We start from the raw sequence: 13,792 nt of genomic DNA on the forward strand, positions 1-13,792 counted from the left end.
AGCCAAGGTATCATTATCTTTCTTCATCAACAAGGCGAATGAAGAAAAGACTTCGAAGGTGATCGGTCCGGCCTGTTCACAATAGGCACACACTTTGTTTCAGTCTCCCCAAAGCAGCCAACTGCTTTGTGTTGGCGTGGTTTCTGGCCACTTTGCGTTTTACGCAATAAGCCGTAACTACAGCTCTCATCTACCATTTAACTCAACAGCGGCAGCAAGTGGTGGTGATGTGGTCATGACATGTGGTGCATCACACTGCCTTGCTCATTGCAGGCGACTTATGAAGTAGAAAAATGATGCTCCTTCAGTCACGCTGCTCTCAGCTAAATCGTTTCTTGGCACGAAACAAGCGCTTCGATGTTTCTCATATTTTAAAAGCCTGTGCTGGCTCAACATTTGCCCTTAGGATCCCTTTAACGTATGCAGATCCAGCGATCAATACGGAATGTTGCATAAATTTGAGGGGCAGGAATACGTGGCTCTTCCAGCTAGATGGTTCAATTGAAGTTATTGTGAGATCCCTTTCCTGCTTGGACTCATGAAGGTTCACAGTATTGAATGAGTGAATGCTGGCTTGTTCACACACTAATTTTTCACCTAAATGGCATTTCGCAGTGAATTCATTTTTTAATATACCACATTTGGGTGCCTTACTTGTAAATGTTAAAAGGTAAATGTAGCCTGTAGTAATGCTAGACAAAAAGTAGAATTTTCTGTAATGAAAAGGTGGCGCCATCTGTCCATGTTGGAGCAAAACTTACTCCCCAATTCTGCACTTTATTTGGCATCCGACACATTGCATCAATTTATTACGGATGAAATAGGCAAGTAATGAACATATACAGTTATGAAGTTTATCTTCAACATCAACCAATACAACGTCAAAATGACTTCAAGCGATGCTAAAGGGAGTTGCCTACCCTACCTTGCCTCAATGTTACCCACTGCTGTTCTGCACAGTCCTTGCTTAACTATCAAAACATTTGCAGGCTGCCAAACTAAAAACGCAATCTGTCTGGCAACTACATGAATGGTTTTCATGCACCTGTTGTAACCATTCTTGCTGCTTAAACAATGCCATGCATGCCAAAGAAAAGCAGATAAAAGTGAGCATAGAAAGCAACAAAATAACCTTGCAAATAGTTTGTTACACAAAAAGGATCGACCTATTGCACCAGCAAGCCTTGCCCACACCCAAAAATGATTACTAAATAGTGTGCCAATACTGAATTATGTGCCTTTACATGCATAAAACGCACTGTTTTTATTCCTTTTAAGCATCTGACTATCTTGAGAGGCAAATATGGAAAGGGGTAGTTCATTGCATTGAAAATAAAACTTATTTTGTCAGTTTCTATAACTCCTTTTGCATTTGACCGAACATAGCGCAAGCAAGCTTAAAGTGCAACTCTGGCGATTTTTCTACCATGTCAAGGTAATGGAATATTTAGGTCACCGAACCCCCCCCCCCCCCCCCCCCCCCCCCGTCACGCGTCTCATAACAGAATTGTTTTGGAAATTCGGAAAACATTTTAAATAAGCAAAAAATGGCAAAAACAAAACCGAAACCTGACCAAACAGCCAAATGAACCTCTTTGTATACCGTCAAGAGTGTCCCCACCGGGAAAGGCACACAAGGCATGCCGGTCTCACCCGCTGGGAGCGAAGAGCAGAGGCTCGGCTGAATCGTGACCGCGCCGGACCTTCGGGTGACAATGTCAGCTGCACCAGCTCTTCGGATCTGTCAAATATTGACAGTTATGATTCTGACGAAATCAATAGCCATAAATAGCCACTCGCATTCGACCCACCACCACGAGAGCCAGTGCCCATGCGCTACCTATCGTGCTGCTTGCTACTTTAGGTGTTTTACCTCTGCAAGGGAAGCGCTTCGCATGCTCACTGCAAGATGAGTGCGACTTTCCGCATTTGTATCCCTCAAGAACGGTGCATTTGTTTACATCGGCAGGTACAGCAACCACTCGTCGTTCGCTTGATACAATGCTAGCCGCACATCCGTGACATCAATTAATGTCAGAACATATGGAAACAGGCAGTTTTTGTGAATATGAGCACCCTTGATTCGCAATATAAATCGCGCTGATATGACAACCACACACCTTCGAAAACGGCGAGCAGGAGACTGTAGTACGGGAGCATTGTTATACTGCCTACTAATCATTCTTCGTATTCTCTTCATGCACAGAATTGGTTCCGTAAAGTGGTCATACATGAGGACTTTGCACGTTTGATCGTTCACTTAGAGAATGTGTAGTTTTCTCGCGGGAACGCCGACGCCAGTATAGGCACCATTGGCAGCTCAACGAGGCGGTTGTTTACACTGCTGTATCGAGGGGCCTACGCTTGCTGCCCATCTAGGATACGAGGCAAGCAGTTCACCTCGGAAGCTAAACAATGAGTCTGCATGACAATACGCAAAAATACACGCATGTTCATAGTCGCATTTAATTTAGTGAAGTGCCGGTGGGTGCAGCGGCCAGCTTTCCATCGAAAATGGCAAAGTACCGATGTCGATACTGCTCCATGTCGTCACTTCTCGCTTTTTGTGTGTGCACTGTATGAAATGGGGAATGGTTTATTTCAAATACGTATGGTCAAAACTGAACTATAGGAGTTTTCTTCACCCTGATGGCTTAATTAGCTTCAGGTCAGTCCCTCAGATCTGCCAGCAGCAGATGCATGAACTTTGTGACTGTGACATATAGGCTTAACCTCGGCTGAATGCGATCGGCATCGGCTTAAACTGTGTAGAGCCGATGCCTAAAGGAATTTCATCCGACCATCTTCGTCGAAACGAGGTGAGACTTCTCCGGCGATGGTTGGCGTCCCGCACATCGTGCACAAAGAACTTTCTCTCACCCGACCTTCTTCCACCAGGCTTCGTCGAAATGAGGCGAGACTTCTCCTGTGATGGTTGGCGTCCCACACCTCGCGAAAAAAGAACTTTTTATCACCCGACCTTCTTCCACCAGGCCTCGTCGAAATGAAGCGTGACTTCTTAATTCGCCATGACCGTTTCGAGTGTCTACCTGTCTGCCGGAAGCCCCGCAGTGTACAGCCTCTTTTGTGTGTGTGTGTGTGTGTGTGTGTGTGTGTGTGTGTGTGTGTGTGTGTGTGTGTGTGTGTGTGTGTGTGTGTGTGTGTGTGTGTGTGTGTGTGTGTGTGTGTGTGTGTGTGTGTGTGTGTGTGTGTGTGTGTGTGTGTGTGTGTGTGTGTGTGTGTGTGTGTGTGTGTGTGTGTGTGTGTGTGTGTGTGTGTGTGTGTGTGTGTGTGTGTGTGTGTGTGTGTGTGTGTGTGTGTGTGTGTGTGTGTGTGTGTGTGTGTGTGTGTGTGTGTGTGTGTGTGTGTGTGTGTGTGTGTGTGTGTGTGTGTGTGTGTGTGTGTGTGTGTGTGTGTGTGTGTGTGTGTGTGTGTGTGTGTGTGTGTGTGTGTGTGTGTGTGTGTGTGTGTGTGTGTGTGTGTGTGTGTGTGTGTGTGTGTGTGTGTGTGTGTGTGTGTGTGTGTGTGTGTGTGTGTGTGTGTGTGTGTGTGTGTGTGTGTGTGCGCGTGCGAGTTTAGAGAGGCCCTTTCCTCGAATTGGACCTGTAAGAGAACTTCCACGAACCCGCAAAGTGCAGAAGAGGGGGACAGACGTCTACGATTCCGGGAGGTGGGACGACTTCCTTTCAGCAGGCTCGGTATAACCAGAAAAGGAGGGGCCCTCCTTCCGTGCCAGTCACGTGACATCGACAGAAGCAAGATCCCGCCCATGATTGTAGAGAGCCTATTTAAGGGGCTCCGAAATTTACTTTTAATCACTTCATGCTATTCTCATTTTCTTTCATCTACCTTTGAATAAACCGTGCAAGTTTCGCACTAGAAAATCGTCTCGCCCTTGCTTGGTTGCCATGGTCTACCGGATGCCTGCAGCCCACCGATAACGCCACACTACCCAATAAGTAACATCGGTCGAGCTTCGATAGGCAGGAGCTGCTACTTCTCGGCAGCAGTACGATACGCTACCCTGGAGTACGCAACTATGGAGAGGGCTGAAGTTCGTGCAGCCAACAACACAACACCACTTGCCTCCCATCTCTTGCACGTCTACAAAGAACACAACGTCTCGCGACAGCAACTTCTCACTCCACGCACCTGCTCACGATCGAGTCCTCGACGCTCTCGTTGCTGCCTGCATGATCCCGGCATGCTCTGCATGGAACACTCCTGACGTGATGCACAATGTGCCCTGTAACCGAGGAGGAGGCAAGGTAGGGTGTTCGAGGCAATTAGTTAAATTCATTTGTAAAAAAATCAGTGCAACTCTCAAACCTGCTCTTTTGAGGACATGACAGAAGTGTTCAGAGGAACGTACCCCGTGAATTTCATCGACATCCGTTGCCATAGAAAAATCGCCAGAGTTGCCCTTTAAAGGGCAACTCTGGTGATATTTCAAGGTCAACGAAGTTTGCTGGGTACATCCTTCTACGTATTTTTGTCATTTCTTCAAAACAGCAGGCTCGAGAGTACCAGACATTTTTACGAATTAATTTCATTAATTGCCTTGAACCACCTCCCTGCCTCCTCTTCTGTTAATGGCCACACTGCGCTACAGTCCACAATTGATTTTCCACGTGCCTGATAATTCAGATACATTCACAAGACCGCCCCGTACCCCCCCCCCCCCCCCCTTGTACCCATAATATGAATGTATACGAACATCCAAAATTTCAGACGCAAAAACCGTTTGCCGCCCGAGTTGTGGACGTGCCATGACCTTAGGTCCGAAACAGCGTTATCCAAGCCATCACTGCCGCCATGTTGAATATCGCGGCACCTTGAACAAGTGCTCTCGCGCTTGTGACTGCTAGCGGATCGCTAGCAGTCGCAGTCACCATCACGGCAACGCCAGGCATACCTGCTTTGATGTTTGCTACCAAGCTTCTTGCTGTTTGGTGCCTTGTTTTTTACTGAAAGAATTCACCGCTGTCAGCCATGGTACTGACTCCACCTTTGTAATCCTCGCCAATGGCGTCTAAGCTAGGAAAGCACAAAGCATTACATAATGCCGGTTGCCAAAAGTCAGCCTCGCCTCAGCACAGTAGTGTTACACAGTGAAGCATACACGTATTGCGGTGAAGCGTAACAAGAGTGGGAAGGTGCAATTGTCACTGGACACAGTATGCATTTCTTAATTATACACGCGTGCACGCGCCCATCTTCTGTCACAATACAAAAAAAATTAAATTATGGGGCTTTACATGCCAAAACCACTTTCTGATTATGAGGCACGCCGTAGTGGAGGACTCCGGAAATTTCGACCACCTGGGGTTCTTTAACGTGCACCTAAATCTAAGTACACAGGTGTTTTCGCATTTCGCCCCCATCGAAATACGGCTGCCGTGGCCGGGATTCGATCCCGCGACCTCGTGCTCAGCAGCCTAACACCATCACAATACAAACACCAATATGCCTAAGTGTACTGGCAGACCTTCAGAGCTATTTCGGACGTGCCTGTGGCTGTTTGAGCCCTTGGGGGCTGTAAAAGGAATGTATTCCTTTTTAGGGACTGCCCGATTTTTCGTATGTTCTTGCGGCCATTAGGGAGTCTGAAAAATTGTACGTTGACTGTACTACATAGATGGTGGTACACGGACAGCATGCCAAGAACGAATGGCAGACGACAGTGACAACAGCGTGGAGCAGTCAATGATTGTGAACTAGTGTTTGGCACGAGAAGTTGCTGTTGCAAGATGTGTTCCATGTGGACAGGCAAGTGATGGGTGACAAGTGGCGTTGTCTTGTTGTTGATCGATGTCCATTGCATTCAGCCATGGTTGGGCTTAGCACAGTCGCCAAGTCTGTGCATTTGCTACTGGCAGACCTCACCTGAAGCTTAAACAAAAATGGCAGCCGGCGGAGCAAACCGAATGTGACGAACGTGATTTTTTTGCATTGCTGGATGCTATTCCTTTCTTTCAACATGCACTCCCACCCTTTTATCGCCTTTACTCGAGTACGTGCCATTAAGAAAAACAGTTTTAAGCCATTAAGATCAAGAGGGAAAAAAATGACCTTATATTTCAGTTTTGACCATAGAGATTTGAAATCAACCATTTTTCGTTTCAAACAGTGGACAAACAAAAAACTAGAAGTGGTCCCATGGCACACTATCAACAACAGTATGTTACCATACTTGAAGGCTGCCAATTGCTACCGCTAGTGCTTCCCTAAATGCAGCTACGTACATGGGTGTACTTGTAAGTATTGTGATGCTGATTCACTATTTAACTTCAGAGATGAACTGTTTACCTCTTATCCAAGACGGGCAAGAAGTGATGGCCCCTTTGATTCAGCAGTAAAAATGAATACCTTGTTTAGCTGACAATGGTGCGAGTACTGGCATTGGCTCTTATGCGAGAAAATTTTGTTCTGGTCATACGTGCAAGGTCTTCATCGAGGTCTACTTTATTGAACAAATGAATTAGACGCATGAAAAGAGTATGAAGAATTATAAATTAGGCAGTACAATAGAATCCTACCAATATGCTTTTCACGGGACAGTAAAAAAAATATGTAAACCGGGGAACAAAAGGGCCGAGAAACTGAAAAAACTGAGAAATAAGAGTATGCCCTGAGGCATTTATCCTCGCATTAAAAAAAAAAAAATAGTAGTGCTGAACTGCACAAACTTAATTCTTACGTTTCAACAAAAAGTTGCAGTTTCACCTGATAGCAAATTAGTAGACACCTATACAAAGTAAGAACAGTATTTTTACTATCCGTATAAACTTGTGAACATTCGCTTATTAAGTACATTAACAAGCATGACGTCAGCGTGCACAGGCAAACATGAACACATCACACTCGATAAGCGTGGACACTCGCTGTCAAAATGCAGGTGTGAGCAAGTGCGGCAGCAGCAGCGAGCGAAGTCACTTTTGTGCCCTCTAGTGCTGTCTATCACTTCAATGCAAGTTAAGCAGCGAGAACACAGCATGCACAAAGGTATGAGCGGTCCAAGCATTTAGACTCTGCCCTCAACGTGGGTAGCTTTCAAGATAGGGCACGCGTGACCGCGCAATATGCAGTTGGTGCTACAGTACAATGCGGCCTCCCCTCCCACCGGTGCCTCACACACGACGGAAGACGGTGCACTTCGTCCCCTCTTTTCACCCTTGCATTCACGAGATTGAGCCGAGATTGTCAGAACCCCTAGCATGCTTTCACTTGCACATACAGCATACGGTGCACGGTGCCGGTGTTATCAGCCTTGGACTTTACATGGAACATATTTTGGCACATACAAAATATGCATCAAAACTAATTCTAGGGCCCCAACGCATCGTAGACACCATCTTTAGACAGCAAATATGGATCTCAAAGGCCATGCTTTTGTTGGCGGAAACCGAAAATAAGTCATAGGTGTTGCCCCTGACACCTTCAGCGGCCGATCCCATCGTCAAGCTACCACCAAGCCAAGCTACACGAAAAGTTAATATGGCTTACATGACGTCAAGTAAGCACAATGGTGCTTACATGACAATACCTGCCTGTTTTGATATGTTCTGGCATTAATTGATGTCAATGATGAGCAGCTAGCATTATATCTCAAACGAACGATCAGTGGTCGCTGTACCTGCCAATGTAAACAAATGCACCATTCAGTGCTTTGGACTGTTAGCGGTTTCTTGTGGGATACAATGTGGAAATGCGTGCTACACATTTTAGAGTGAGCATGCGAAGTGCTTCCTTAATTAAGAAGGGGTAAAACGCCTAAAATAGTAAGCCACACATATAAAATCAGTGATTAAGGCTACCCTTGGTCTTCATGTTGCCGCACGATATGCAGCGCATGGGCACTGGCTCTCATGGTGGTGGGTCTAATGCAAACGGTGATTCGTGGCTATTGAATTTGTCAGAATCATAACTGTCAATATTTGACAGATCCAAAGAGCTGGTGCAGCTGACATTGTCACCCGAAGATCTGGCGCGGTCCCAATTATGCCGAGCATATGCTCCTCGCCGCCAGCGGGCGAGACAGGCACGCCTTGCGAGCCTTTCACGGTGGGGAGACACTTGACGTCACACGAAGAGGTTCATTTGGCTGCTTGGTCAAGTTTCGGTTTTGTAGTTTTTTGCTTATTTAAAATTTTTTTAATGTGCGCAGCAATTCTACTATCAGATGCGTGACAGGGGGGGGTTCAGGAGCTTAAATATTCCATTACCTTGACATGGTAAAAAAATCGCCAGAGTTGCACTTTAAAACCGGTATCGTTATAAGAGGGTTTGACTGTATATGGACATTCATTATATCAAGGTTTAACTGTATATTCAACTCTTTTCCTGCCATACGGAGAGTAGCCACGTTTTGTAAGTTATAAGACATTTTTTTTTTCTGAAGGAACTATTACACTTAAAATTTTATGGAATACAGTCGTCAACCGATTTTCTGGACCTCGCAGGGACCGAAAATAGTAAGCAAAATCAAACAATGCAAAGCACTCATTCACCCTCAAAAATAACATTTATTAGGCTTAAAACAGCTTTAAATATATCTTCAATTTCCTGCTTCATACTATGCTTGGACTTGTGCAAGCAGTCTGACAAGAGTGTTACCGCGATGATGATCTCCGTTGCCCAAGATCACCATGGAGATCGAAGAGACGGAAAAGAGCACAGGAAACAAAAAGATCCCGCATTAAGTGATTATGATGATAGCGCTAACCGGAAAAAGAAACAAGAAAAAGTGTCGTCCCCTAGAGCGGTTTGACAACCAAGGAAGAGTGAGCATGGCCTATGAGACGAGATGTTGTATGCTCTATATTGAAAGTGAGCACCTCCCAATTTTGGAGGCTGGACAGTTGGCCACTGGAAGCCAAGCCTGGCCAAGCCAGTAGAAAATCTGACACGGCGGCCTTCATAACTGGTAGCGGGGCTCAGAACTGCGATTTAGTCTGGAAAATTGAACTTTGGCACCTAAATTTCTCCGAAAAATTGATCGCGAAAACGCATTAGCTGAACAGGAACCCAGGCCGTGCATTTATGGTCCGGAATATCAAGCCTGAATTATTGGACTCCAAAAAATCCACTGGCGACTGTATATGCCATTTTGCCTGAAATACCACGCACCGATTGCAATAACAAATTAGTAGATAGCTATATGAAGTAAGATTAGTAGTTTTATCAGCCGTTCAACTTGTAAACATTTGCTTACTAACTAAATTAACAAGACAGCACTGTTTCTGCATGTCTATTTTTACGTCCTCGTTCAGTTGCACTTACCCATTCCATCATGGATTCACACCAACTAGCTTGGCAATGTGTTTTAACTAAATTAACAAGCAGTGTCGTGTGCGCAGAGGTAAACATGCACATCTCACTTGATGAGCGCAACTCGCTGTCGAAATGCTGGAATCAGGAATTGCGGCAGCAGCAACAATCGAATTGACCTTCGTGCATCACTCGCTTCAATGCGAACAAAATCTCGAAAACAGAGCGCATACGAAGCTACCGGCACTACGCGCACTCTGCAAACATTGCATATGGCTTTGAAGATGAAGCCCACATGGGCACGCACTTTGGCCACGTCGCAAGCAGCAGCCACCGGAGAACGCGCCCCCTCCCTTCCTCGCCTCTGTGCCTCGCGCGCGACAGGAGAGGGTCCACTTCTGGCCTGCCTTCCTCGCTCGCACATGCGCGCTTGAGCTGTATTCGCTAGCTCACCCTCACATGTTTTCACTCGTACATACAGCATACGGCACACAGCGACTACTTTACCGTCCCTGGACTTTATACAGAGCCTCACGGCAATAGCGATGGCAGAAATAGGTCTGGAGTGTTCATATAATTGCTTTCGCAATAATAAAAAGAATAAATGTGCCTTACAGGCATAGAAGTTGTATGTGGTAAAACAGAATTTTATTTGACAAAAAACAATATTTTACCATAAAACTGAACGAAACTTGTTAGAGTGCTGACACAAACAAGTTTCTTCATTCTATTGCTCTTTGCGCGGTCCTTAACTTGTTCTCCAGCTTCTTTGCCAGTCTCCAAGTTTCTGCCCCATACGCAGCACCAGTACAATGCACTAATTGTACACCTTCCTTTTCAATGATAATGGTAAGCTTCAGTCAGGAGCTGACAATGTCTGCCATATGCGCTCAAAGCCAACAAAGAATGCTAGGCATAAATTTAAGAAACAGAAAGAGAGCAGTTTGGATCAGAGAGCAAGCGGGTATAGACGATATTCTAATTGATATCAAGAGAAAAAAATGGAGCTGGGCAGGTCATGTAATGCGCCGGCTAAATAACCGTTGGGCCGTTAGGGTTACAGAATGGATAGCAAGAGAAGGGAAACACAGTCGAGGACGTCAGAAAACTAGGTGGAGCGATGAAATTAGGAAATTCCCGGGGGCTAGTTGGAATCTTTTGGCGCAGAACAGGGGTAATTGGAGATCGCAGGGAGAGGCCTTCGTCCTGCAGTGGACATAAAATAGGCTCATGATGATGACGACAAAAAATATTTTCTATGTTGTCTTTTTCTGATGCAATAAGTAGCTAATGACCCAGTAATCACTGCACAAAACTCTATCTGCTTCAGAGTATGACAGCTAATTACTTGGAATCTTGCTTGCAGCGACCAGTCCAAGTTTCAGAGAGCAACAAGAGGACAGGAGGTTTGTAAACACCGCTGGACACATGATCGCACAGAACTGTGCGCACACCAGCGCAAGCATGAGCTCAGTGTTGCTAGTTAGTCTGTTACGCCTGCACATGCTTTGTGATGTCCTTACTAGAGAAGTAGTCGTTGGTTTGGTCGTCCAGCAGCGACGATTCCCTGCAGGTGGGAGTCGCCGCGGTATTAGACATGACCGACCACTTTCGATTCAATCCGCTACAAAGCGGCGACTTGGAATGTGCGACCAGCGACAGCGTACACAACACTGCAAGTACCGTATTTACACGACTGTAAGTCGACCACTTTTCTAAAATTTGAAAATCTGAAGTGGGGGGTCGACTTACAATCGAAACCGAAACACGGCACCGCCAAAAAAGCGAGACCAACAGGAGCTACAACGTAGTTACAAATTTATGTTTGCTCTATAGCCCCACCCATAGCTCTTTGCTATCCCGCGTGTTTGTTCGCTTTTCGGAAGAGTTTTTCAACATTTTTGAGAGTTTTACAGTGCACACAACACTCATGAGAGGGTGTCGATAGTTGATGAAAGCGCCACTGTTCCATTCGCGACGGAACCTTCAGAACGGCGGCGCTTGCGGAGAGCATCGGTAGTTCATGGAAGAGCAGACACCGCTCGCGGGTTTCTCTTTGCTTGTTGCGCTTAGCTTTCTTGACGAAACGCATTGGTTTGACGCATTCCACTTGACTGCCGGCTACGTGCTACTTCTATGCTTTCTCAGTCGTCATGAGTGTGTGCTCCAGGCCCACTAATCATTCGGCACTCGTTCACAGCAGCGTTCAAGAGGGCTGCCATTCTTTACGCCAAAGAAACAAATCGCTGCGCAGCGGGCCACAAGTTCCATGTTTCTGAACGGGTGGTGCAAGAGTGGCGACTGCAGCGAAGTGAAATTTTCCCTTGTGACGGCAAGTGAGGAATTTCCGATGTGCCGAAGTCTGGATGCTTTCCGGAGCTGTAGGCTAAGCTTGCGGCGTACGTCGCTGAAATGCGCGATCGGTCCCTGCCAGTGAAGTGCGACATGGTCATGAAACAAGCCCGGATCTTCGCCGTTTAAGGACCTGCTCCGCCGCGAGTACGAGTGGCTGGTAGCAGAAGACCGCGAAATTACGCCAACTGGACCTGTCAAAAGAGGCTCCCTGACCGCTACGTGTGGTTGGGTGCATTCGGTGTGGGCTGCTGTTCCACAAGATGTCGTGGTGCGGTCGTTTGCCAAATGTTAAATTTCGCGGGACGACGACGCGCTGTGGGACTGTAGCAACGATGACGATGGCAGCACTAGTGAAGATGAGTAGTCCAGTGACCATGTCAGCTATTAATAAATTTTCGTTATCGAATGCTCGTTCGGGTATGCTCTTTTTTTTTTCTTTCCTGTCACACGATATGGGGGGGGTCGACCTGCATTAGAGTCGACTTACAATCGTGTAAATACGGTAGTAGGAACCATTTGTCGAGAACACTTTGGGAATGAAGCATATTCCGGAGCAGGACACATCGTGGGGTAAACAGTCAGCACAGCACCAGGCTTGAGGGTACATAGTCTCGGTAGAAGAACATCAGACTGTGCTAAGCTCAGCGGGCTTCGTTTATATCAGGCACGCATGAAATAAAGCGAGCAAATCTGGCTGCTCTTTGCGGGGTCTATTCTAAGCGTCCAGTGGTGTGCACGAACTCGATCCACTTTTGCCACTTATCAATGCCAACAGTAGCGAACGAGCAAGCCAGGCGAGTTGGTGACCGCTGGGAAACAGTATAGGCCTAGCTCAATGGCAGTCTGATACGGGGTGATGGCCCTTGCAATCCGTCCACAGCTCGTAATAAAGCACCTAGATTTGTCAACACAATCAATGTCTGCACATTTATATCGCTCATAAGTGGCAATACAAGTAGTTATCCCGACGCCATTGGTAGTGATGAGAAAACACCTTAGCCAAGCGAGCTGCTTCGCAGAGATGGTTGCTGCTGACCGATTGCGTGTCAAAATCCCACCAGCGATTTACTATTTCACACGATGTTTCATAACATGCACACCTTCGAGGTCACTTTACGAGTTATTTCCAGTCCAAGTTAAGTCCAAGCCCATTCAATAATTGCCGCAACGATGAAAAATAGCTAACTGTATAGAAAATGATACTGTAGTTTTCAACTACAAGTTCAGTGGTGGAACCACCATTTGATCATTTGGCACAGAGCATGGCACAGGGAAAAAGCTGATATTGAATGTACATCTATACACCACATGGTCTCTATTACAATTGAAATATTTAACAAATGTAGCAGAATTGATTTTATGCTAACACAGCATTCTACATAAATACAGTCTACGCTCATTACAATGGACCCGCATACAGCACTTTCAGATATAACGGACCATATTTCAGCCTTAGTTTGTTCGACATATTTTATTAATGCAACGAAGTTCGCTTTTAACAGACCGCGCCACAATGGACTATTGGCAACAGTGGATGAAATTAGCGGCAATTTTTGTCAAAATCGGGCGTATAAAACGGATGTCTGCCGTGTCAACGCAGGCTGGCAACTGACTTGCGAGGGTCAGTCGACGATCATGGGTCAATTTCTTGAACACGTGGGAGGGACGAAAGCGGGGCGGAGGCGCATCGTCTTTTGCGCGCGAGGCGGGGGGGGGGTCTACTCTGGTGGCTGTTGTTAACGGCACGGCCGCGCTGGCACCGTATCTTGAAAGCAATCTGCGACATGCACAAAGTGCGCCAAGTGCAGGTAGCTTCGTATGTGCTGCGCTTTCTACATTTAGTTTACGTTGAAGCAAGAGAGCACGAAGGCCAATTCGCTCGGTGCTGCTGCCGCACTTATCTTGCTTTGATTGCTTATTGCAATTGATGCTTCGCCTTTCGGGAGAACCTGCAACTTTTTGTTTGTTTTTTACTTTGGAAGTCCAACACTCACTCTTTGCAATGAAGTTGTTAGACATTGCGATGAAAGGTTCGGAAGTGAGGCGTTCGGATATTACGGACTTTGGATAAAAACTGACGTTTTTGTCGTATTATCAGGGTCTGTTGTGACGCGAGTAGACTGTATTAATAGTTTTTAATACAATGCCTTTCCCTGTGCACATTTCA

The 13,792-nt window shown here is 46.2% G+C and overlaps 1 protein-coding gene across 3 annotated transcripts in view; it reads right to left on the reverse strand.

Annotated features, from left to right (window-relative positions):
- Positions 1-13,792, reverse strand: part of Dhx15 (DEAH-box helicase 15) — a 92,915-nt gene that overhangs the window by 34,734 nt on the left and 44,389 nt on the right. For 2 of the 3 annotated variants that reach the window (XM_055061874.2, XM_055061875.2), the window contains exons 9-10: positions 4,153-4,246; positions 1,654-1,741 (exon numbers count right to left, since the gene is read on the reverse strand). The exons of the other annotated variant lie outside the window; for it this stretch is intronic. In XM_055061874.2, coding sequence (XP_054917849.1) covers positions 1,654-1,741; positions 4,153-4,246 — 182 coding nt within the window. The remainder of the gene's footprint in view (positions 1-1,653; positions 1,742-4,152; positions 4,247-13,792) is intronic. 3 annotated transcript variants of the gene reach the window in all.

This window comes from Dermacentor andersoni, chromosome 1 (genome assembly GCF_023375885.2).
Source record: "Dermacentor andersoni chromosome 1, qqDerAnde1_hic_scaffold, whole genome shotgun sequence".
In the NCBI taxonomy this organism is placed as follows: domain Eukaryota; kingdom Metazoa; phylum Arthropoda; class Arachnida; order Ixodida; family Ixodidae; genus Dermacentor; species Dermacentor andersoni.